Here is a 21,899-nt window from a genome sequence, read left to right on the forward strand (position 1 = left end):
ATTGACATTGATATTTATCTCATTTTGGAACCAAACTCTTCAGTGTTAGTATGTAGTATGTCTTTCCAGACAGTGTCACAAGCTTGACGAGGACAGTCCTCCTCACCACTCCTAATCTACTGGAGATTAAACTCTTTGCTGTCTAATGACTGTGTCTAATATGTGTATTCAGTGGCAATGAGGCGTGAACAGCCAGCACTCGGCTGAAAGCATGTACATGAAGCTAGATACATCCATCTTAATCCGTTTAGTTTAACTGTCATTATGTCATGATCACTATATTAATCGAAGTGAAAACCTCTTCCTGAATCTTGTTTTTTCAAGACATTGAGAAAATCAAATTCATTGTGTTTAAAGTCATTTGTGTTATCACTGAATATGTTTTTATGCTTTTACCTCTTTATTATAAAAGGTAGGCTATTAATCGCTGATCTCTTAGCATGTTTACAAAAAAGTGACGCAAAATCACATAAGTTCTGTTTTGTCAATGACGCTATTCCTGAACATCTCAGTTACCTTAATGGAAGGATTGTGTTTTTAATGGCTCGTTGAACAAAAGACTGGCCCCTCCTTCCACAAATCCGCTGCCCTGCTCTCTTTGAGTGAAAAGGTATAAATGCATGTGCAGTGTGTCCCAAGTCAAAAGCTTCACTTAAACGTTTCATGTTGAAGTCCTCTACATACCCCCAGCATCATGCAGCACTTACACAACCGTACAGAGAAACAACTAAGCAGCGCAGTGGCATGCGAGCCGGGTAACTATGGAAAAGGAGCTTGGGTGAATCAGGCCTATAGTGGCTCCCCTCCACCTGTCAAACGCAACATCAACACCGTCTACAACCCTCAACCCATGTTCCACAGCTCTTTGGAGAACATGAACCACATGAATATGCCTAACCCTTATTCGGCAGGGGATAAGGTTCATACTGCTAAGAAGTCTGGATGCTGCTCAGCCTTCTTTAAAGGTAAGAGAAAATGATATGCTTATAGTAGATGCTACATTGACATGCATAATTTCGGTCAAAAGTTAAGGATCACTTAAGCATTCTTTATATATTTTCCACATTTTAGAATAATAATTAACCCATTAAAACCATGGAATAACACACCTGTTACTGTGAGAATTGTGTTGTGACTAAAAGCATCCAAAATAAATGAATGTTACATTTTAGCATTTTCAGAGTAGTCACCCTTTGATTAGAATTAGCAAAATCATACTCTCATCATTTTATCATCCTACTTCTTGAGGTCTCAACCTTTTCATCGAAAGAATTTCCATCTGCTGGACTCGTATTGGCTGCTTTTTATTCATTATTTGGTTCAAGTAATTCATTTAAAAAAAAAATTTGTGATAAAAATCTAGTTTTCTAATCAAACTAATTCAAAATGTTGGCACAATTATATTTTTGTCTACAAAAGTAATTTCAAACACTGAAACATACACCCTCAGATTAAAAGCTTTTTAACTCAATTCAATTCAATTCAATTTTAGTTATAAAACGCTTTATTTTTCATTGTTGCAAAGCAGCTTTACATACATCATAATAAAAAAAATATAAAAATAATTCTAGGGGGAAAACTAAAGAGAATATACGGTATTAAGATACGTGGTATTATTGCAAGTTTTTCTCTATGCAATGTACACTGATGTCAGTGCACTGTCAGAAACTATAAATTATTCAATCGAAGTATATTTAATTTAGGTATATTACTATTTTAAATATTGTTTTGAAATATTGTTATCAGGACTGGGAGCCTAAAATTACAATATACCAGAACAATTTGCAATAATATCAAAACGTGCGGAAAGAATATATTTGTTAAAATGTGTTAACGTGCATGTGTGTTGTTAAACGCAAGTTGTTTATATTTATGGATTAAACTAAATCAGCAGTGTCCCAGTAAACCAGTGGCAAGGAACCAAAACTAAGAGTATAAGAGTGGAGAAAAAAAAAAACGTTGGAGAGGCCAGACTCAACCGGGAGAGCCAGTTCTCCTCTGGCATATTAAAATAAAAACTGCTGCAACTACAGAGAGAGTAATCACTGTAAATTGTGCGATTCATTCGAAATGGTTTGCCGGGCTGGTTAGTGAAAAGAGGAAAGAACTAGTGAGGATAGAAAAAAAAGAGATATTTAGGTCTGTCCAATGTTATTCTGGGTCTGGATGACTGTAGGTTGTGGCTGTAGTTGTTTAAGATCATGAAATACATTTTTAGTGATCCCAAACTTTTGACCGTTAGTGTATGTGTATATGTATATGCAAATTGTGTTATATTTATATATAATATTTCAATAAATATTTTCATTGCATATTATTTCATTTATTTTTGCTAGGATTGTGGGGAACAGCAGCTTTAACAAAAGATTCAAAGAACAATCCTGAGGTCATGGTCAAAGCAAATCTCAAAGAACTGTTGGTGTACATTTTTTTCCTGTTGGATTTATGTCTGTGTAAGTATCACGTATTTAAAATACTTTTAATAGACCTATTTAGCTATTTTCTCTGTCAAACAGAGTGATTTTTTTATTTGAAAAGTCTAAGGAAGAATTAAACAAAATTAATCGATATGAAAAATAAAGAGTGGTAGGTGTGGATAGCTAGATTTCACTTTGTGGTAATAATATATCTTCAAACATAAGCATGCGTGATCGTGAAATTGTTGAACTTGTAGCTCTTTTGTAAGTGATTTGTACTGTCGACTTATGCCCTGCCCTCCCCTACATTGTGCTCTATTATCATGAGAGATGTGTATCAGACTAAGTGGTTATTATAAAATGTGTACTGTTCCGCTGTGTTAAAATCCAGCATTGTCCAGCTGAAAGAAACACAGTCTGGACCCTGCTGTCTTTTACAGATAAGAGCTCAGGTCAGGCAATTGAGGCTTTGTCTCCTCTGAATTCTATTGTTTAAGGGGGCTATTTGTGTATCTCAAACAAACCACCCTCCTCTCATCCATGCCTGTGGCTTTCATGACGTGAGCACTGCTAATGGATGAAACTTAAATGAATTAATGGCTTTTATCTGTGTTACTTATGGATGAATGGTAAAGCACGTCTGAGCAAAGATCAATAAGTGATGTTATTGTTAACCCATCACAACCGTTTTCTCACACAGTGACTTATGGGATGACCAGCAGCTCTGCTTTCTATTACACAAAAGCTATGACCGACCTGTTCGTGCATTACCCGGGCAACGGCATCAGCTTTTCCTCTATCGGCAGCATGAATGACGTGTGGACAGTGAGTTTCGACAATTCCGTCTTTTCTAATATAAATAAATGTCAGATTCACCACGACATCCCTCTAATCCCTTCATTTTTGTCGTTAATTTTGCAGTACATGGAATTCAATTTACTTGACAGCCTGTACTGGAATACATATTACAACAACGTGCCTTTTGTGAACGAAAACCAGTCCTTGATTTACTACGAGAACATGCTGCTAGGAGTCCCGCGCATTCGCCAGATCAAAGTGAAGAAAAACTCCTGTAAGGTGCACGAAGACTTTCGGAGGGAAATCACAGAGTGTTTCGATGTGTACAAAGAAGAAAAAGAGGATGATAGCGTGTTTGGATCGGTCAACGACACGGCGTAAGTGACATCAGTCACGCATGACAAGCGCGCGGGTCACTTTTAAAAGAATCTAAAGCTAATGATTAATTCCTTCTGCTAGGCTACGTCACGAGAAAAAAAAAGTTAATGTTAAAACATGTACTTAAAAAAAACGTTAAACTAACATTCTGGCCAGAAAAAAGTTAAACAATTTTTGTCAAGTAAAATTACATGGTTTTTTAAACATTGTTTTACTCTTAACTTTTACATTTGCAGTCTGTTTATGTAATTTTACATTTGAAAAAATATGTGAAAATTAATAAAACAATTCTGTCAAATTACAGTTTATACGTACTTGAGGTGCCATTAAAGATTTGCCAATTAAGTTCACAGGGAAATTGTTACAATTATTTCACTCATTTTTACGGTATATCACCCATCAGATTTACTTTCTGAACACGAGTTTGACCTTGACCACATTTACTTATTAAATATTATGTATTTCTATTAAATATAATATAATATATTTTATAATGTAATGTAATAATATAATATAATAAATGTCATTGTTCTTCAGATGGCAGTATCACACTGAAAAGGAGCTCAAAGGATCAAGTCACTGGGGATTGCTGACCACATACAGTGGATCAGGATTTTATCAAGACCTGGCAAAAACCAAAACTGAGAGCGCTGATATCATAGCAGAACTAAAAGACAATCTGTGGCTTGATCGAGGAACTCGAGCTCTGTTCATTGACTTCTCTACATACAATGCCAATGTCAACCTCTTCAGCGTCATAAGGTTCTTGTCCTAAACCAGCATCAAAACCTGTGTCATTTATAATCTGAAAATAATCAAAATAATAAAATGTCTATATCTGTTTTTTTTTTACATTGAGCTGTTCATCATATAGTTTCCCCCTTTTTTTCAGATTGGTGGTTGAGTTTCCAGCTACTGGTGGAGCGATTTCATCCTATCAGATACGTACAGTACGGCTGATCCGTTACGTTAACACCTGGGATTATTTCGTCATGGGCTGTGAGCTAGTTTTCTGCGTCTTCATATTCTACTACATCATGGAGGAAATTCTGGAAGTACGAGTTAACAAAGTGTCCCATTTCAAAAATATCTGGAACATTGTAGATTTGGTGGTGATACTGGTAAGAGGAAAAATAAAAAATGAGTCATCAATCAAATATACAATCATAATATTTTTTCCTTTGCATATATTTTAAAAGCATATTTTCTGATCGAAATAAATGCAGCTGTCACTGTTCAGTTTATGAACGGATGATGAATTCAAAGCATAGACTCATATCACTGTGTGTGTTTTACAGCTTTCTCTAGTTGCCATAATTTTCAGTATATTCCGGACCATAAAAGTGGATAAATTACTTTCAAAGATCCTGGAACAGCCCAACATCTACGCTGATTTTGAATTTCTTGCATTTTGGCAAACCCAATACAACAACATGAATGCAGTCAACTTGTTCTTTGCCTGGGTTAAGGTATTTATGGAGGAGTATATCAGAAGAACACATTAAAAGACGGAATCTCAAATCTTCAACTGAATAGATCAGTTTTTATATTATATTTTTTATGAGAGATTTTATGTTTTCATCTCTACAGATATTCAAGTACATCAGCTTCAATAAGACAATGTCCCAGCTGACATCCACCCTGTCACGATGTGCTTTAGACATCTTTGGGTTTGCCATCATGTTCTTCATTGTGTTCTTTGCCTACGCTCAGCTGGGATACCTGCTCTTTGGAATGGAAGTAGAAACCTTCAGTACATTTAACAAGTGCATGTAAGAATGATTTTTTTTGGTATGCATATTCAATAAAAAACCGGGATTCTAGGACTATTAGGACTATAAAAATCATTTCCTCTATTTTCAGTTTCACCCAGTTTCGAATCATCCTGGGAGATTTTGATTATGATGCCATTGACAGGGCAAACAGAGTACTCGGACCAATATACTTTTTCTCCTATGTGTTCTTCGTGTTCTTTGTTTTACTGGTAAGTCAACAATTTGTGTACTAATTGATTTGTGTAAAGCTCAAGTGTTTATATATCAGTTAACACTGCGAATTGGATTTAACAGAACATGTTCCTGGCCATCATTAATGACACGTACTCAGAGGTGAAGTCAGAGCTCAGTTCCCAAAAAGATGAATTCCAGATCTCTGATCTTATCAAGCAGGTATGTGAAGGTTCTGCAGCCATCACAAAAATAATATTGTTTTGATCATGGAAAAAAGGTGAAACCAATATCATGCATGGTTTAATTTTAGAGCTATGAAAAGACAATCATGAAACTGAAACTTAAAAAGGAAAAGATCTCTGATGTTCAGAAAGCACTGGATTCTGGCTCCAGTGAGCTGACGTTTCAAGATTTCAGGGATGCTTTGAAAGGGTTAGTCAAAATATATACATTTTTCTTAGATCATATAATTCTATGATGGTGCACAATGAGCTCGTGTATTCTGGTTGTGTATCCCACTTATCAGAATGGGCCATAGTGATCAAGAGATCACAGATGCTTTCGCCAAGTTCGACCATGATGGGAACCAGACTTTGGACAAGCTGGAACAGGAGAAAATGAAACAAGAGCTGGACGAAAAAAGGGTGTGTTTTATTCTTTGAATTGGGATATGAATTTTGTTTGGCAAGGTTATGTTTTCTAATGGATGTCCTTTGTGAAATGAATACTAATCCAACAGTTTTAGAAGGCAGCTATAGATTAAAATCTTGATTTAATGTTGTATAAGGACTCACTCAATGCAGAGCTTCGAAATCTTGGAAACGGTATGTCAGCAGATGACCATGGAGAGACTAAAGATTTTCAAAGGTTTGTGTACAAAAACTTTGCTTTTTTTTTCAAAACAATTAAATTATTATGTCCCAGTTAAAGGGACAGTTCACCCAAAAGAATAATAATTCTGCCATCATTTACACACCTTTGAGTTGCTCCAAATCTGTATAAACTTCTTTGTTCCGATGAACAGAGAGAAAGTTATTTGGAAGAATGCTTATAACCAAACAGTTCTTGGAGATATTTTGAGGAATGTAGGACAGCAAACAGTTCTGGGGAACTTTTGACTACCATAGTCAATGGTGGCCAAGAGCTGTTTGGTTACAAGCATTCGTCCAAATATCTTTCTCTGTGTTCATAAGAACAAAGGAATTTATACAGGTTCGGAACAACTAGAAAGTGAGTTATTCATGACAGAATTTTCATTTTTGGGTGAACTATCCCTTTATTGCCTATTGCTCAAACGGTAACTTTGGTTTTCCATACCAGGCTGGCCCAAAAGGTTACTCATCTTGAAAATGCTGTGGCTCTAATAATGTCTAAAGTCAATGGGATCATGGAGAAAATGGAAAGCAGAGACAAGATAGATAGGCACATGAACAGAGAAGATGTAAGTGTTTTTTTTTTTAGAGGAGTCGCATTACAACACAATATTTTATGTCAAAGAGATGGACAAATACATGCTGCACTTTCCAGAAATATATTCAATACATGATTCATATATTATATGACAGGAATCAAGACCAGCTTCAGGAGGGAATATTCAGGTAAGCCTGACGAGAACACAAGAACAAGCACCACCAACCTGGTCGCCAGCTGTTCCAATGGGCATGCTGAGAAACCACTTATATCCAGACGGAGGATGGCAAGCCATCAGCGAGAACAGCAGCTCTGCACGTCACTGATTCACCAAGACATGAGTTTTGAAACAGGCTAACATGGAAGGCTTAATCTAAGCCTGATCTGTGGATATTAAGACACAGAATGTGAGAGTTGAGAAAAGGTATTATTTTAGAATAGATGGAGTACCTTATGTTACCAGTGGACACAGAAATGTACTAATCTCTTTTCTGTACCTGACTGCAGTTAAAGTTGCACTTGTTATTTAAAGCTTCAGAGGGGTCAAAGGGTGATGGTGGTCTGATTCTGTTCCACATTTTGTCTTTGCACAATGTATATTGATGTATAAACATGTGTGTAAACATTTCCTCCAGATACTATTATTTTCTCACCCTCCTCTCTGTTAAGACCAAGCTTTTATAATGTCTAATATTTATTGGGAAAATGGACTCCTAGCATAATTAAGCTTAAATCAATCTGAGGTCATTTATCTCTGTTGATATTTAATCATGTGACAAACTTGCAGAGTTGGTTCTAATATTCCCACCCATCATTTAATGAGATGAAATTTAGTGAGGATAGCTTTGACAAATTGCTATGAAAATAACAGTAAAATAAGATTGAAATATATATTTTTAGGTACGTTTTAGACATAATCTCTGGATATGGATTTAATGTGAATGTTGTATTTCATTGTGTACAACCCATGTATATCCAAACTTCAATAGGTTATACAATTATTAATCTTAGGACACCATGTGTATTTCTGAAGAATATTTCTTTTCCTGTTTAAGAATATAGTCAAATATATCTTTAAAATGGCAAAATAAATGTTTTCGTTGGTCTCTTCATTACGTTAAATGTAGGTTTAAAAAGAAACTGGATCAAAATGTTTCTTGTCCAATGGTTCATTTATTGAGACTCATATAGACTAAAAAGAAAACTGTTGCTAAGTTGTATTCAAACATTTCAGCCTTTTACATTCAATACTTTGAGCAAACCTCAATATTATGGTTTAAAACATGCAATTCCTTACTGTCCCCAGAAAACAAAAACAAATGTTTCTCTGGCTACTCAAAAATGGCACGCATATTAAATCAGCAAAGGGACAAAATTTACAGTAGGCTCTAAAATCAATGATAAACCGCTCTATCAGGGTTTCCGAGTGTTGAACTGAAATTTGTGTGTGACCGAGCAACAATTAAGGCTTGCTTGTAAGTTCACTGAATCTGTTCGGCACATTAAACTTTTCTCTAACATATGCTGCATTCCTTCTGCAACATTCTTTCAAGTAGAATGCATGCTTGAAACCCTTATTCTAGGCCAAATTATCAAAAGATATTTACAGGTTTGGCCATCTTGACCCTTTCTCCAAAGTGAACTGTCTGTAAGTTGGAGTAAAAAGATACATATACACACAGTATCAAAGAGCTCTAGAATTTTGAGGAGAACGGTGAGCTAATGTGGATTAAATATACACCACGGCACATAGAAATTCATTTACACATCAACATGTACAAGACACAGGTCCAATGAACCTCCAAAAAGTGCCTTTACTTACATTTGTTTGCCAAATCAGAATGTTTAGGTTTCTGTTGCGTTTTTTTGTACAAAATTTAAAGTCCTTACTGTAATGAACAGGCAAACACATGATCAGCTATTCAGGAAGGGGAAATTAAAGAGATGCCTTTGTTAAAAAACAAACAAAAAAAAAAACCAATATATTTAGATCATTTACACCATGGGATTCTTGCAATGTAGATGTGAAGTTTGTGAATCTCGGATTATGGGGAAAATCTGCAGTTTTCTTCAAGATATGCAGTAAAAATGGAAGAGATGCAATATATCTCTTCCAATTCCATTACAACAGGAAAAACTTGTCAATGAAATTAGATTTTCATCGTAGGTGGTCATCCCAATTTCCTCATTAATTTAAAGTGTCTTTACATTAAAGTGAATCCTGCTTTAGATCCAATGCTTGTCGGGAAAAAGACAATGTGCTCCTGTAAGTCTTTAGAACCTGCTCTCATAGGTAGGGTAGATAAACAAGAGAATGAAGGGCAAATCACTGTGTCTGGTAACCAGCCATGCCAAAATTAGCCTGGTTCATCACTGGGCCAGGTTGAGCCTGAGAAGGTTGTGTCCCAAATCCACCCATCCAGGCAGGGGACTGTGACTGACTGGTGTAGAAAAAGGAAGTGGTAAAGACATTTTTAAGTTCATACTTGAGTCACAAAACAAATCTCCTTATAATTTGACTTCTTTGAAAAACAAACTTACTCTACACCAAATCCTTGTTGATTCCACGTCTGTCCATAGTAGGATGGTACTTGCCAGCCATTTGTCATGTACTGACCATATTGTTGAGGGTTACCATACATTTGATTCCACTGCCCCCACTGTCCATATTCCATCTGTGAATACAGACAGTTATGCTTTACCTTATGAATAACGCATACTTGCCAGGTCACACAGCTAAAACAATCAGTTTTAAATTCATTCAAATGCAAACAATGACATGTATTTGACACGCATGAGCTTAATGAGCTTAATCCAATGAAACGGATGTAAATGGATGAAGAAAGCCTTTACCGGTTGGACATTTTTGGCCATGTCAGGTGACTCTTTGCCCCAATAGCACTTCACAACATGACCCTCAATGGTAGTCCCATTCACTGACACAATAGCATGGGCAGCACTTTCATGAGAGGAGAACCTGACAGAAAACATTAACGGCAGGGAAATATAAAAACACAGTAATCATGTGCCTGGATTTCGCTGTAATAATTTAACAACAAGACCGTGAGGTCAACAGATTTTGTAGCCTATGTTGCCCCCTGTTGGAAAATCAATGAAACAACATTATGTTTTCTCAGTACAAAATGTGGCCTTGTTGGACATTAGTTGGCATCATTTAATGGTCATCTTGCCCACCTACCAAAAACAGACCATTTTTAATATTACTAACAAAACATCCAATGAAACACTTGGCATTAAAATACAAGAAGAGCAGATCATTGGGAATGATACCTGATAAAAGAATATCCCTTCTCTGGGAAAACTCTAATCTCCATGATCTGTCCAAAAGGAGAAAACGTCTGTCGCATAAGGTGTTCTGATTGGGGAAAAAATGGTGTAAGTCATGAAAAAATGACCAGACAGTCAGTGAGAAAATGTGTTTCAAAGGGAAAGCACAGACTTACCTGAAAGACCCATCTGAATCCCACCACAGTACACAGTGCAGTTCTGAGGACTCGACTGGTTCACCACCTCATCAAATCTGAGCTGCTTGGAGTTGTCTGAAATTTCACCCAATTACAGTCATGTCAATTGAGCTCAAATCATCCATTAACTAGCTCATTCTTCACATAACAGCAAAAAGGTTCTTTAGGTATTTGTTTACAATTATATTTAGTGCTCTCTACTTCCACTCCAAAACTGATGTGAATACCATGTGCAAACATAATTTAAACAACAAGAATAAGAACATGCTTACTGTCTTGCACACTTTTGGGAGCAGGTGGTTTCCGTGTTGCCCAGTTAGTCCGGATTTGTCGTCCACCAAGCCACTGACCCCCCATGTGTACAATGGCATTCTCGGCATCCTAAAAAGAAAAAAAATTATAGAAAACAAACTACTAACTTCTCATTAGTTTATCTGTGTAATCAAGAACTTCCTACGTCATTTTTGGAGTACATTTTTTTGTTAAAACCTATTTAAATATTTCAATACCTATAATAGTATATTTCTATAAATAAATTATAACTAAAGTAATGTAAATCTTACGTTTAGAAAGTCTGACTTGTTTCAGCATGTTCACTCTCTGTAATGCTAAAGCTATGATATTAATTGAAGTAAACAGAAATAGAATAACCTTCACTCTGTGTTCCTGTACTGGAGCCTTACCAGTTTGTTATAGAAGGACACAAATCCATACCCCTTTGATTTCCCTGTTGTCATATCCTTCACCACTCGTGCATCCCTGAAAGAAAAACGTAACAGTAATGTCAGTTCAACTGACGGCTTGCTACAGGACCCATAAAACAAAGGAACCACACACACACTGTACTGTGAGACACTGTTACGATACCCTAAGAAATGCTACCTATTCATTACACTAACACCTTCTGCATATTTTACTTTATTACTGGTACTTTACAAAGGAAGAAAGTAAAAAATAACACAAAAGAATAAACAAATCAATACAAAGTCATGCAACCTATATTAATTCATGTATATTAAAAGCTCCTGCAAAGATTTCAATCTCCTGTGAAACAACATTCTAATCCAATGTTCATCCTATTTGCTAGGTCTTAGTCTCTCATGTCAGTAAATGTCATCCATTTCATTACCATGCATTCCTAATTTGAGCTGTCGTCTCTAATTCTACTCATAAGCGTACACAGAAATATGAAAAGAGAAAAAAGGAATTAAACGGCATACATGGCCTGTTATTAGATTTCTTTATTTTTCCTGGTCAATTCTTTACCACCAATATGGAGTTTGGGAAGCTGCAAATTTCGAAAAATTGACATTTTCAGAATTTAAGGAGAATCAAACTATGAACACAACTAGGAAAACCATCATGAAACAATTTTTACATGTAAATATTTATGCATCATTTGAGGATTGTTAAATGTCTACGCTACGTGAGCGTTAAGGAAAATATTGCATTATACAAATATGAAAAGCAAAGAGTAAATAGAAAGAAAATCTACATCTGAGTTCCCAGAGTGCACAGTTCCTTGCTGTTAGCCTTCAAGCTCCTGTCCAATCCTATGAGCATTTCTGTAAAATAACCAGAGCTCTATTAACTGACACTCAGAGCTGAAGGAGAAGCTTCTCAGAGTAGCAGTGCATACTGTATATTTGTGTTGTCAACTAAAAATTCAACTGCTTTAGTAAATCAAAACTACTTACCCATTTCTGAATAGCAGTGGTGGAATAATTTAAAAGACACTTTAACACAGATCGATCCGAGGAAACAATAGTGACTATGCTGCCCTGTGCTTGTTGAGGATACTGATCTTGTGACATTGCGAATTTAATCAAATTGATTTGCTATGACAGCCTGTTCTTAAAGACAACTGCTGTAGTGAAAACCAACAACTGTGAAGGCTTACAACACGTAGAAGAGATGAAGAGAAGGATATCAAGACTAATATCACATTTTGGTGGAACAAACTTTTCATTAGTCCCAGAAATGGAGTTTGGCTCCAAGTAAACACACACAATCATCCAACATTATTCAGACGAAAGGAAACAGAAAGGTGCTACTTCTAGAAACTTACGAGATTTTTCCGAAGGGTGCGAATGCAGCTCTGATGTCATCTGTCGTGATCTCTGGGCTCAGATCTCCCACGAAAACGTGAAAGTGATCTACAAAAACAAAGGAGGAAACTTTTTTTAAGAAAACAATTAAAACTAGGGCTGTCAAATGATTAATCGCGATTAACCACATGCAGAATAAAAGTTTGTTTTAACATAATATATGTCTATGTACTATACATATTAATTATGTGTTTATAAAAACATACACATACTTGCATATATTTAAGAAAAAATATCTATAATTAGGGCTGTCAATAGATTAAATTTTTTTAATCGCTATTAATCGCACCCCTTTCGTGTGATTAACTGCGATTAATCGCACACGCTCAGTGAAATTAAACATACACTATTTATTTTGTTTAACATGTTTATTTTAGTGCTGTCAATTGATTAAAAAAATTAACTAACTAATCACACACAGCATTTATGTTTTTAAATATACTTTTGCATTCTAATAATTTCACATTTTATTTCCAAGTTACTGTAGAAACAACACATTTCTTTAACAGCATCATTTTATAAATGAAAGGCAACATTCTAATATTGTTGGCTTTGCAGCTAATGTCTTTATTAAATATAATATTTTTTCTACTAATCAAACCCATTATAATAAGTGTGACCTTACTATCTGTCTAACAGGTAGGAAATATACAGAAAATAAATTAAGTTCTCAAACACTTTACAGTCTTTACTGCTAAATACATGAAATACAGAAGAATCCTCAATAAAGCTACTAAATCACATCGATTTCTTCTTTTCTTTTGTTCTTTGATTAACATTAGTGACAGGAGTCACAGCAGCACGTTTTAAGAACGCGGCCCCTTCAAGAGCTGCCTAAGCAGGTCTAATGCGCTTCCTATTTTCACAACTCTTTGCATTCATTAAAGACTTTATTTAACTCATTGAAGACTCAGAGAAAATGTGCTTTCTGGCGTAATCTTGTGTGTCTTTGTTCATTCAAGCACGAAAGACAAGTTAATACTGGTGCACCTTCTGACAGATTCTGACGCAGCCTTGTGTACACCAGAGGGGACCGCTTTCGCCTTGCGTTGGGCCGTGTTCCACAGCCAGAACCTGTCAATCTATACTGGACATGCCAATACAACCATTTCAAATCGTGCCTAAATAGTTTAAGGCCTTTATATGAATAAGAGCGTGATTATATAATGTAACGCTAGACAATGATGACAGAAAAAAATGGATGTTGCGTTAAATATTTTAACGCGTTAATCTGAAAAATTTAATCACATGCGTTAACGCGTTAAATATTTTTCACGCGTTAATTTGAAAAATTTAATCACATGCGTTAACGCTTTAACGTTGACAGCCCTAATATTAATATATAAATTAATAAACATTTATATATAATTTAAATGATTGGTATACATAAATAAATACATGTTAATATTTCCTAAATATGTGTTTATAAATACAAAATTCATATGCACAGTGCACAGACATATATTACGTAAACACCAACTTTTATTTTGGATGCGATTTAAAACCAACTATAAGCCCAAAGTACTTACTGGATGTGTCTTTCTTCTGACTGCTAGGAGTGGTTGCCCAATTTACCTTGACTTCCTGTCAATCAAAATATATTTTATATTGCTATATGACGCTGTGTAATTTGGAATGTAGGGAACCCAAATCTTGGTGTTCTTGTCTAACCTTTCCCAAAATCTTCCGTCCGTTCATGGCGGCTAAAGCAGCTGCGGCATCTCTGTGCTCAAAGAATTCCACAAAGCAATATGGATCATTGCTTGTATGCTGCAAAACAGAAAATCCAATAGAAGAGTTCACCTTCCTGCTGCTATCGGATTGCTGAGAAGAAAGCCCAGGAAAATATATTATTGCAAACACATGTGTTTTGTGTTGTCATAACCTTGTTTTACAGACAGCCTAATCATTTCAAGAAAATGATTGTGTGTCTAAAATAACTTTTTTTTAAATATTATAACAATTGGCAAGTGTTTATACAAAACCCATTTAAACTCAGAACATCGTTACATATTTCTGTGAAGAAAATTAAATTGAATGTTTACCTCTGTTATCATCTTACAGCTTTTACATGGCCCGATCTGAGTAAATAACTGAAGAATTAAGTTCTCTGTTACATCTCTTGAAAGATTCCCCACGTAGCTGAAAATGCAGATAAAAACATTTGAACACATTCAAATATACAGTCCCTAATTTCTTCATCCTATTATAAGAACATAAACATTTCGGGACGCAGTTCTAAATCCCTATTATCTTATATATGGACACCCATACAGACCAACCATGCAGAAATCTGGAATGACAGTTCTGAGTGACCTCGAGACAGGAACACAACCACGCGTGCCATCACAACTAAACAAGCTTAACTAAGGGGTACAGTAATTCCGGGTTATGATTATTATATTTATTGAGAAGATACATATATCTTACAGGGTAGCACCAAACACAAAATGCAAACTTCTAGGAAAAAAACAACAGGCCCGAGATTAGATAACAGGCCTTAGCCAAACTAACAAGACTGACACCTTCGTTCAAACACGCGCTTGATCCTCCTAATAATGCGAATTTAAGAATTTAGCATTAACACTCCAGCTCAGCTAAAACAATAACATCTTTATTATGATCTTTAATTATACCTTGCATTTACCGGTTTTCATGACTTAGCAGCTAACGTTAGCTTAGCATAGGCATGCTAATACAGAGTATTTTTCGCACGCTGCCCGGACAAAGAATTCACGTTTATAACCTTCATGTTTTAACAAGGGCGAGAAAATAACCCTAACAAAAATACACACTGGTCACTAAATACAAACATTATTAATAACTTTGGTCGGACGTCGTTTTGAAGCTAGCTTGTAGCTAGAAGTGTGTAAGTAGTGCTAAAAATAGAGCGGCTAATTTATACATTGAGCACTGACAGGGTCTGTGTTTTGAGCTACTTACAGGGTTTTTGGGTGGCTCTCGTCTTCCATTCTCGGATCCCAGAGGGGGTGTTAACAAAACTTGTTTTTCGGTATATCAGATGTGGGCTTATTTTTGGGATGAACAATACAAGACTGGTGTTACTTTCAGACTTGTATAGAAAATGGCCGAACCCGGCTTGTCAGGAAGACAGTCACTGCGCATGCGCGAAAGCGCGCCGCTTTGTAGGTCGAGGGATCAGCTACTGTATGCGCGTTGAGATGATATTGAGAGAAGTGGACATGTGAGAGGAGAGGTTAAAAAACTCACCTTGCAGGTGTTAAGGGCAGGAGAATACATAATGTATTTACCTGATGAGGTAATCTTTCATTTCAAGGGTTTATGTTTTTCTTTTCATCAAAATGGCTTTTTAATTCTGCTTTTAGATTTTTCGGGCTAAATGTACCACAATTAATTTGGAAAGATCTTTTGACTAAGCACACACACGTAGTACATGGATTATTATATAATCTGTATTTATCATATATACTAGTAGTAATTTAATGTAAATTAAATATAGATATTTGGATTATAATTGAGGCCAAAATGGGGGAAAGGTGAGACTGACAGTTAGAATGAGTCAGACCTCTTAAGGCTGAAATGTATCAGTACTGTCTGTCTGTGAGATTTACACTAGAAGTGCAACAAGTGGGTTCGGTTCCATAAACCAGAGGGGGCGGATCTCTGTCTGGACGGGTCAAGGGGTAATTTTTGGTCACCCACGTGGGCATAACAGTTAACCCCAGCTAGAAGTTTCTCGGCAGTCTTCAGAGGGACCTTGCTGCTTCGAGAAACCCATCCCCATTTAAAGTACGTCATCAAACGGTTCCTTTAAAGCGTCTGTAGGCGCTGTAATGGCTCAATATTCAGGACCGAATCAATATCAGAGTATGAAAACACCGTCTCCAGTCGAAATGATGGCAACAAACGACCCTCTACCACCCGGGTGGGAGATCAAAATTGACCCGCAGACAGGGTGGCCGTTTTTCGTGGATCACAACAATCGCACAACGACGTGGAACGATCCGAGGCATGACACGAAAAAGGTAAGATAGAAACGAGATCTTTTGATTTTGCTTTGGAAGTTGCACTATCAAGTCTTGTCGTTGTGCGCATTCCTGCGTTTCAGACGATTTTATAACGACGGTCTTTATGCGGCTCGCTTAATAGATTACTTTGTGTTATGGCACTGTTTTATATTTGTAGGGTGCGTAGGCAACGAACCTACTCAAAACGTATAAATCCTACTTCTGCAGACGTCTAGGGTAGTGCGACCACGCACTTGATATTCGCTTTAGCTCGTGCGTAAATCGCGGTCACCCCTGCTGAAACACCGCTTCGCGCTTATTCTAACGGGTTTACTGAATATCCATCCAGCCTAAACATATTTGTGTCATGATCTCATCTCGAGCGATTAGTGCGTGACGCACTGCAGTCATACGTGATGCCATTGAGTGTTAGAAGGACTCCACAATGTTTATTTAAAGCCTCGGGAGCTACGCAGACTGCGCTTGTTCTTCACATCGATGGAAGCGCGCGTCCCTAAAAGTTTTCCTTACATGGGATTTGAACAAGATCCACCCACTCGCGGATTGTGTCATTCCCAATAAATGGGTTTGAAAGTTGAAACACAAAATGTTACAAAGTCTGACTGCAATAAAAGTGGCAAAGGATAGTAGTACGAATGTAGGGGGTAACGCAATGGGGTCTGCCAGTTGGCATCTTTCATTAGATAGATCAACACTTGTCCGAAGTTAGTGTCACCAAGAATTTGCTGGAAAGACACAGCTGCCAGGGAGATAAACTAGGCGCAACTCTTGGCGTCCATGTCAAAAATGTCAAAGTGCGTAGGGTCATTTAGCTACACCAACCATTATACACTCCCTTCAGAATATACATATTTTATTGCATTTGTTAAAATGCATAACCAATAACTGTCTATGTCTTGTGTCTAATGAAATAAAATACATATTTTGAAATACATATATACATATTATCCAATTTAAAAAATAACCAATAACTGTCTATGTCTTGTGTCTAAAAAAATTGGATAAAAGTGGCTGCCAAATTAATACATGTAAATGTAAAATGTTTACGTATAGCACGTAATAACATTGTAATACCTACATCATAATATGGTGAAATTCTGACTAAAGCCTGTTTAACATCAAAATAGGTGCTTCATAATGAAATATTGAGGAATTCATCTAGTTGGATGTTTATTGTGTCTGTGTACCTCTGATTTTACATTGATGAGTAAGGGAGCTATCCCTCACCAGGATTTTTTAGCCTCTGTGTCAACAGCACAAGGACCCATTGAAAAATGCTGGTGCGCCTGCCTGTGACACACACCTAGAGTGAGTCATAGCATTCGAATTGATAGCATATATAGGGTTTACCCTGTAAGACAATACAAACGTCTAACAGTTGCTACACTCACAGTTTTTGCCCACTCATGTTCCACGTTTGATGCCGTGTCACTGAGATGACGAACTGACCTCCACATGTCAAACCGATGAGGAGCAACGTTATAGCTGAATTCTGTTTTTATGTAATGTTTTATATAATATTAGACTGCCCGGTGCCCACAATATGCTTTTCAAAGAAGTCATTTAATTGTTTATTTAACAACATAATAAGTAAGATTACTTTGCAAATAGATTTACAAGGGGTGGATTCACATGTGACCGAGGTGGTAAAAGTCTACAACTTGACAGTGATGTGAGGCTAATAGGAAGAATGTAACAAATGTAGTAAATCACATCACTCTTTGATGCATTTCAAAATATTATTTCATGCTATTTGTAATGACGTGGTTGGGGAAGATTATTCAGTCAACCACATGCTTTCCTAAATTTGTTTTCTACTGCAAAGCCTTTTGGCACATAGCTACTAAATACCTTAGCAGAACAGGACCTTTGAACTCACCACATCAACAAGAGGCCAATGTTGAACAGGGTATATATGATATATCTGTATATCAATCCTTCTCAACCCTACCCTGAAGCAGGACCTATACACTACACATTTAGGATCATTTAGGGGTTGGAATTTGCTTCTATTATACCTGATTCAACTTAAAAGCTCATTTGTAGGGGCTGCAAAACCTGAATGGTTCTCCGAGTTTTGAATTACCGCTAAATACGAAAGTCATATTGATGCAAAGTGTACAATTTGTATTGCCTTCATCTTAATTGTTTTTCAAATGTAGTTAAATATAGAATAACTACTGACGCGGGCTGAAGCAACATGGTGCTAAATATTTTTCATTGCATGATGATACAGCTTAATTATATGAGTTATTTTATCATGTTCAGATACAATAAGATCTTCTGGTATGTTTACCGATTTCATGTTTTTTTTCTCCAGATTTTTTCAAATGGCCGCTGCATGACCTCAGAGCCTCCTCAGGACATGAACAAAACCTTTATTCAAGATATGAGGCAGCCAACACTACGCCAGGATTACATCTCCATACCAGTATCCCATGAAAGCATTGAACCCAGGCTGTACCAGTATCCGAGTTTCTCTTACATCAATCCAGTAGTGCAGCAAACTTTGAGACAAGATGGCCGCACACCTTCCCCAACTCCAGCGTCACACTGTCGGCCTAGATCTCCGGTGCAGGCCCCATCAGAGACATGTTTGTCCTGCTCACCAGCCTCACATGGACCTGAGGTAACTCTCTATTAGATGATGCATTTATTTCTTAAGGTTTACAATTATTAATGTGTTCAATGTTGTAATAAAGAATTGTTGATTCTAATAATAGTGTGTTTTACAGTGGCATTATGAATTTTATTTGTATTGTGGCTATTTCTAAAGTTTACGATCATTTTTTATTTAAGGTTTCTCAACCACAGGAGACATACCAACGAATCAGTGGCCTTCATCAACAGCCCCGACCCAGCAATACAGGCCTGCGAACAGGCTATATTACCATTCCGGTAATCCACGAAGGTGTCTCCCAATCCCCCACTTGCCAAAGTTCTTATCCCACGCGAGAAAAAATCCCAATCTACCGCGAGCAAGTGCCAATTAAAATTCAGCAGAATCGCACAGTAAGTCCCAGTCCAGTGCCCATAAGGGCTCAGTCTCCTGTCAGGTCTCAGATCATGGGAGAGAGACCACAGGTAAGTGTGTTCGAGAACTCCCAAAACTAAATTTAGCACTAAATTTGTCTCTTGTATTTGTACCTCTTTGTGTTAAATTAAACTAAAATGAATATGTTTACCAGATCCAGCAACACATTGGACCTATAGGCATACCACCTAAAGCTGACGTTGAAGAAACTGTGAGAGGACCTGCAGTTGAGATGCCTATTCAGAGAGAGGGCAATTTTCCGCAGCCCACACATCAGCCAGTACTAGAACAACAACAACAACCTACACAAACACCTCAGCCAAAAGCACAGCAGCCAGTACAGCAGCCACCGCAGGTATCAGAGACATCCAATATTACCATACAAGTTCCTTCAACACCAGAACTCCACGAACCGTTCGCCCCTCAGACACCCGAAGAGGTTCCGCCTCCACCAGCACAACCCGAGCAGAATCTGGAACAAGATCTGAACCACCCAGGACTAGTCAAAGTGCATCACATATTGGAACGTGTGGAGAAACTATCGCAGGAGGTGAAGTGTTTCAATGGAAAGAAGAATGATAAACGTTATATGATGCTGGAGGAGATGTTGACTAAAGAACTGCTGGCTCTGGACTCGGTAGACCCTGAAGGTCGCGTAGATGTGCGCCAGGGTCGGAGGGACGGCGTCCGCAGAGTTCAGACCATTCTTGAAGAACTGGAGATGTTTGGGGAGCACTCCGACAGGTTGGCTGGTGACATCTACCATGAGAATAATAACTCAATTCAGCAAGGAGTGCCAAGTATGATCGACCAGGAAAACACATAATTGCAAAAATAAGAAACAAATCTGATAAGGACACTCGTCAAATCCCATTTCTTGTTTTCACTTGGGCAATTATTATTAGTTGCATGCACAAATAATTGGAAGTTTTCTGTTGGCGGTTGTCTAACATGTGATTTGTTTACAGAGTGCAATCATGTGTGCTGTTATGTGATGCTGCTGTTATTGAATTTCACCATGCCAGTGTCTTGTAGCATAGACATAGTGGTAACAAATTTTATTGAAAACATTTGAGGCCTTGAAACAGACGAAAGTATTTTAACCTTCGAAAATGTATATTTTGTACCACGTAGAATGAATAATGCTGTTGAATACTCCCAGAGAACACATGTTGTTTCTGAAGTAGTGAGCAATTTTTAAAAAGTAAACTGATTAGATTTTTCATATGTGGGTTAAGGTCAATTTTACATGAGTCTGAATAGTCTCATTTTGGTTTTGAAATATCAGAAGGCCTTTGTGTTTTATATAATATGAATGCCTTGTTTAGATACTACGTATAAACATTTGAACATCAGGATAATAATATATTGTTAAGAGTGAGCTTTGCTGACAGAATTGCCTGTAACGGTTTGGACTCTTGTCAGTATTTGTTTAATGATTCAAATAATGCTATATTTTTATTCTATTTTTCTGTGCCAAATTCTTTCTAACTATCCAATATTTAGAAAGGCATCTATAAAAGTGTAGAATTTGAAAGAAAATAACATTTACATTCAAATGATCTTCGAATGTTTTCGCCTTATGCGAGGTTCAGTCCAAAGTGGTGGTGTTTTTTTAACTGGATAGTAACATTAACAATCCAGTTCTATTTCTGTTGTGCCCTTGACCAAAGCAACTTTACAGCCGACTTGCTCCAGAGGGGCTAGCAATTTGTGTATTAAAAGTTACTTTGTACAGTGCAGTTTAAAATATTTAAAACCGATTGCTGTCTGCCTCACATGACTGTGGTGAGGCTTTATTGCGATAACCTGTTACAGGTTTTGATGTAGTACCAATACATCAAAACCAGTTGCAGAGTATGTTTTGTGAAATTGTATGCAATGTTCAGTGTTCACAGCTATTTGCAGTTTAAATGTAGACACATGGTCTCCCATTACTGCAAATAAAATATAATAATAAATGCTGTTGAAATTAAGTTGCATGATTTATGATTTACAACCTTTGTTTGGAAAACATGTAAACTGTGTCTGGTAGGTGTGTATTCAGTGCTCAGGATGACTTTTGTAAGGAACATGGAGTGACACATGGATATGTAGGAACAAGTTTGTTTATATTCTATGTAATACAATATAGTTATAGGATGTGGTTTTTATATCATGCTCCCCAAGAGTGGTCAGTGTAGATGAAAAAAATCTATTAATAAATCTATGTTGGTTTTTAAATGTAAAAATGTGTAATAAAAGAATCAATATTTACATAAAAATGAAGAGTTACATAGTTAGTTCCAATAAGAAGTTGTAGTCTATACC

At 36.8% G+C, this 21,899-nt stretch overlaps 3 protein-coding genes across 4 annotated transcripts; 2 read left to right on the plus strand and 1 right to left on the minus strand.

The window, feature by feature from the left end:
- The first annotated feature begins 657 nt into the window (after positions 1 to 657).
- On the plus strand, positions 658 to 8,897 carry pkd2l1 (polycystic kidney disease 2-like 1). Its single transcript, XM_057342042.1, has 15 exons — positions 658 to 965; positions 2,337 to 2,453; positions 3,118 to 3,242; positions 3,339 to 3,592; positions 4,131 to 4,355; positions 4,486 to 4,714; positions 4,892 to 5,062; positions 5,184 to 5,365; positions 5,457 to 5,577; positions 5,663 to 5,761; positions 5,853 to 5,974; positions 6,069 to 6,186; positions 6,330 to 6,409; positions 6,863 to 6,983; positions 7,108 to 8,897. The coding sequence occupies exons 1-15, from the start codon at positions 695 to 697 to the stop codon at positions 7,276 to 7,278; spliced, it is 2,406 nt and encodes an 801-aa protein (XP_057198025.1). The 5' UTR covers positions 658 to 694; the 3' UTR covers positions 7,279 to 8,897.
- A 17-nt stretch (positions 8,898 to 8,914) lies between these two features.
- tial1 (TIA1 cytotoxic granule-associated RNA binding protein-like 1) lies at positions 8,915 to 15,661 on the minus strand. 2 transcript variants are annotated; one of them, XM_057342044.1, is made up of 12 exons: positions 15,489 to 15,661; positions 14,591 to 14,687; positions 14,217 to 14,315; positions 14,075 to 14,129; positions 12,506 to 12,593; positions 11,121 to 11,196; positions 10,710 to 10,818; positions 10,417 to 10,512; positions 10,244 to 10,328; positions 9,806 to 9,929; positions 9,494 to 9,627; positions 8,915 to 9,393 (listed from the first exon to the last, which is right to left on the minus strand). In XM_057342044.1, the coding sequence occupies exons 1-12, from the start codon at positions 15,515 to 15,517 to the stop codon at positions 9,279 to 9,281; spliced, it is 1,107 nt and encodes a 368-aa protein (XP_057198027.1). In that variant the 5' UTR covers positions 15,518 to 15,661; the 3' UTR covers positions 8,915 to 9,278. The 2 variants fall into 2 exon arrangements, with proteins under 2 accessions (XP_057198027.1, XP_057198026.1); XM_057342043.1 differs by having other exon boundaries at positions 14,217 to 14,369; positions 15,489 to 15,660.
- A 575-nt stretch (positions 15,662 to 16,236) lies between these two features.
- bag3 (BCL2 associated athanogene 3) lies at positions 16,237 to 21,778 on the plus strand. Its single transcript, XM_057342035.1, has 4 exons — positions 16,237 to 16,552; positions 18,876 to 19,184; positions 19,355 to 19,639; positions 19,744 to 21,778. The coding sequence occupies exons 1-4, from the start codon at positions 16,361 to 16,363 to the stop codon at positions 20,413 to 20,415; spliced, it is 1,458 nt and encodes a 485-aa protein (XP_057198018.1). The 5' UTR covers positions 16,237 to 16,360; the 3' UTR covers positions 20,416 to 21,778.
- Positions 21,779 to 21,899: the final 121 nt, after the last annotated feature.

This window comes from Triplophysa rosa, linkage group LG9, assembly GCF_024868665.1.
Source record: "Triplophysa rosa linkage group LG9, Trosa_1v2, whole genome shotgun sequence".
Taxonomy (NCBI): domain Eukaryota; kingdom Metazoa; phylum Chordata; class Actinopteri; order Cypriniformes; family Nemacheilidae; genus Triplophysa; species Triplophysa rosa.

Coding starts and splice junctions, on each gene's coding strand:
- pkd2l1 (XM_057342042.1), top strand. CDS start 695: ATGCAGCACTTACACAACCGTACAGAGAAACAACTAAGCAGCGCAGTG. Junction 2,454..3,117: donor CCTGTTGGATTTATGTCTGT/GTAAGTATCACG, acceptor TTTCTCACACAG/TGACTTATGGGATGACCAGC. Junction 4,715..4,891: donor TAGATTTGGTGGTGATACTG/GTAAGAGGAAAA, acceptor TGTGTTTTACAG/CTTTCTCTAGTTGCCATAAT.
- tial1 (XM_057342043.1), bottom strand. CDS start 15,517: ATGGAAGACGAGAGCCACCCAAAAACCCT. Junction 11,197..12,505: donor GCACCCTTCGGAAAAATCTC/GTAAGTTTCTAG, acceptor TTTTTCTTTCAG/GGATGCACGAGTGGTGAAGG. Junction 10,329..10,416: donor GATTCAGATGGGTCTTTCAG/GTAAGTCTGTGC, acceptor TTCCCCAATCAG/AACACCTTATGCGACAGACG.
- bag3 (XM_057342035.1), top strand. CDS start 16,361: ATGGCTCAATATTCAGGACCGAATCAATATCAGAGTATGAAAACACCG. Junction 16,553..18,875: donor CGAGGCATGACACGAAAAAG/GTAAGATAGAAA, acceptor TTTTTTCTCCAG/ATTTTTTCAAATGGCCGCTG. Junction 19,640..19,743: donor TCATGGGAGAGAGACCACAG/GTAAGTGTGTTC, acceptor TATGTTTACCAG/ATCCAGCAACACATTGGACC.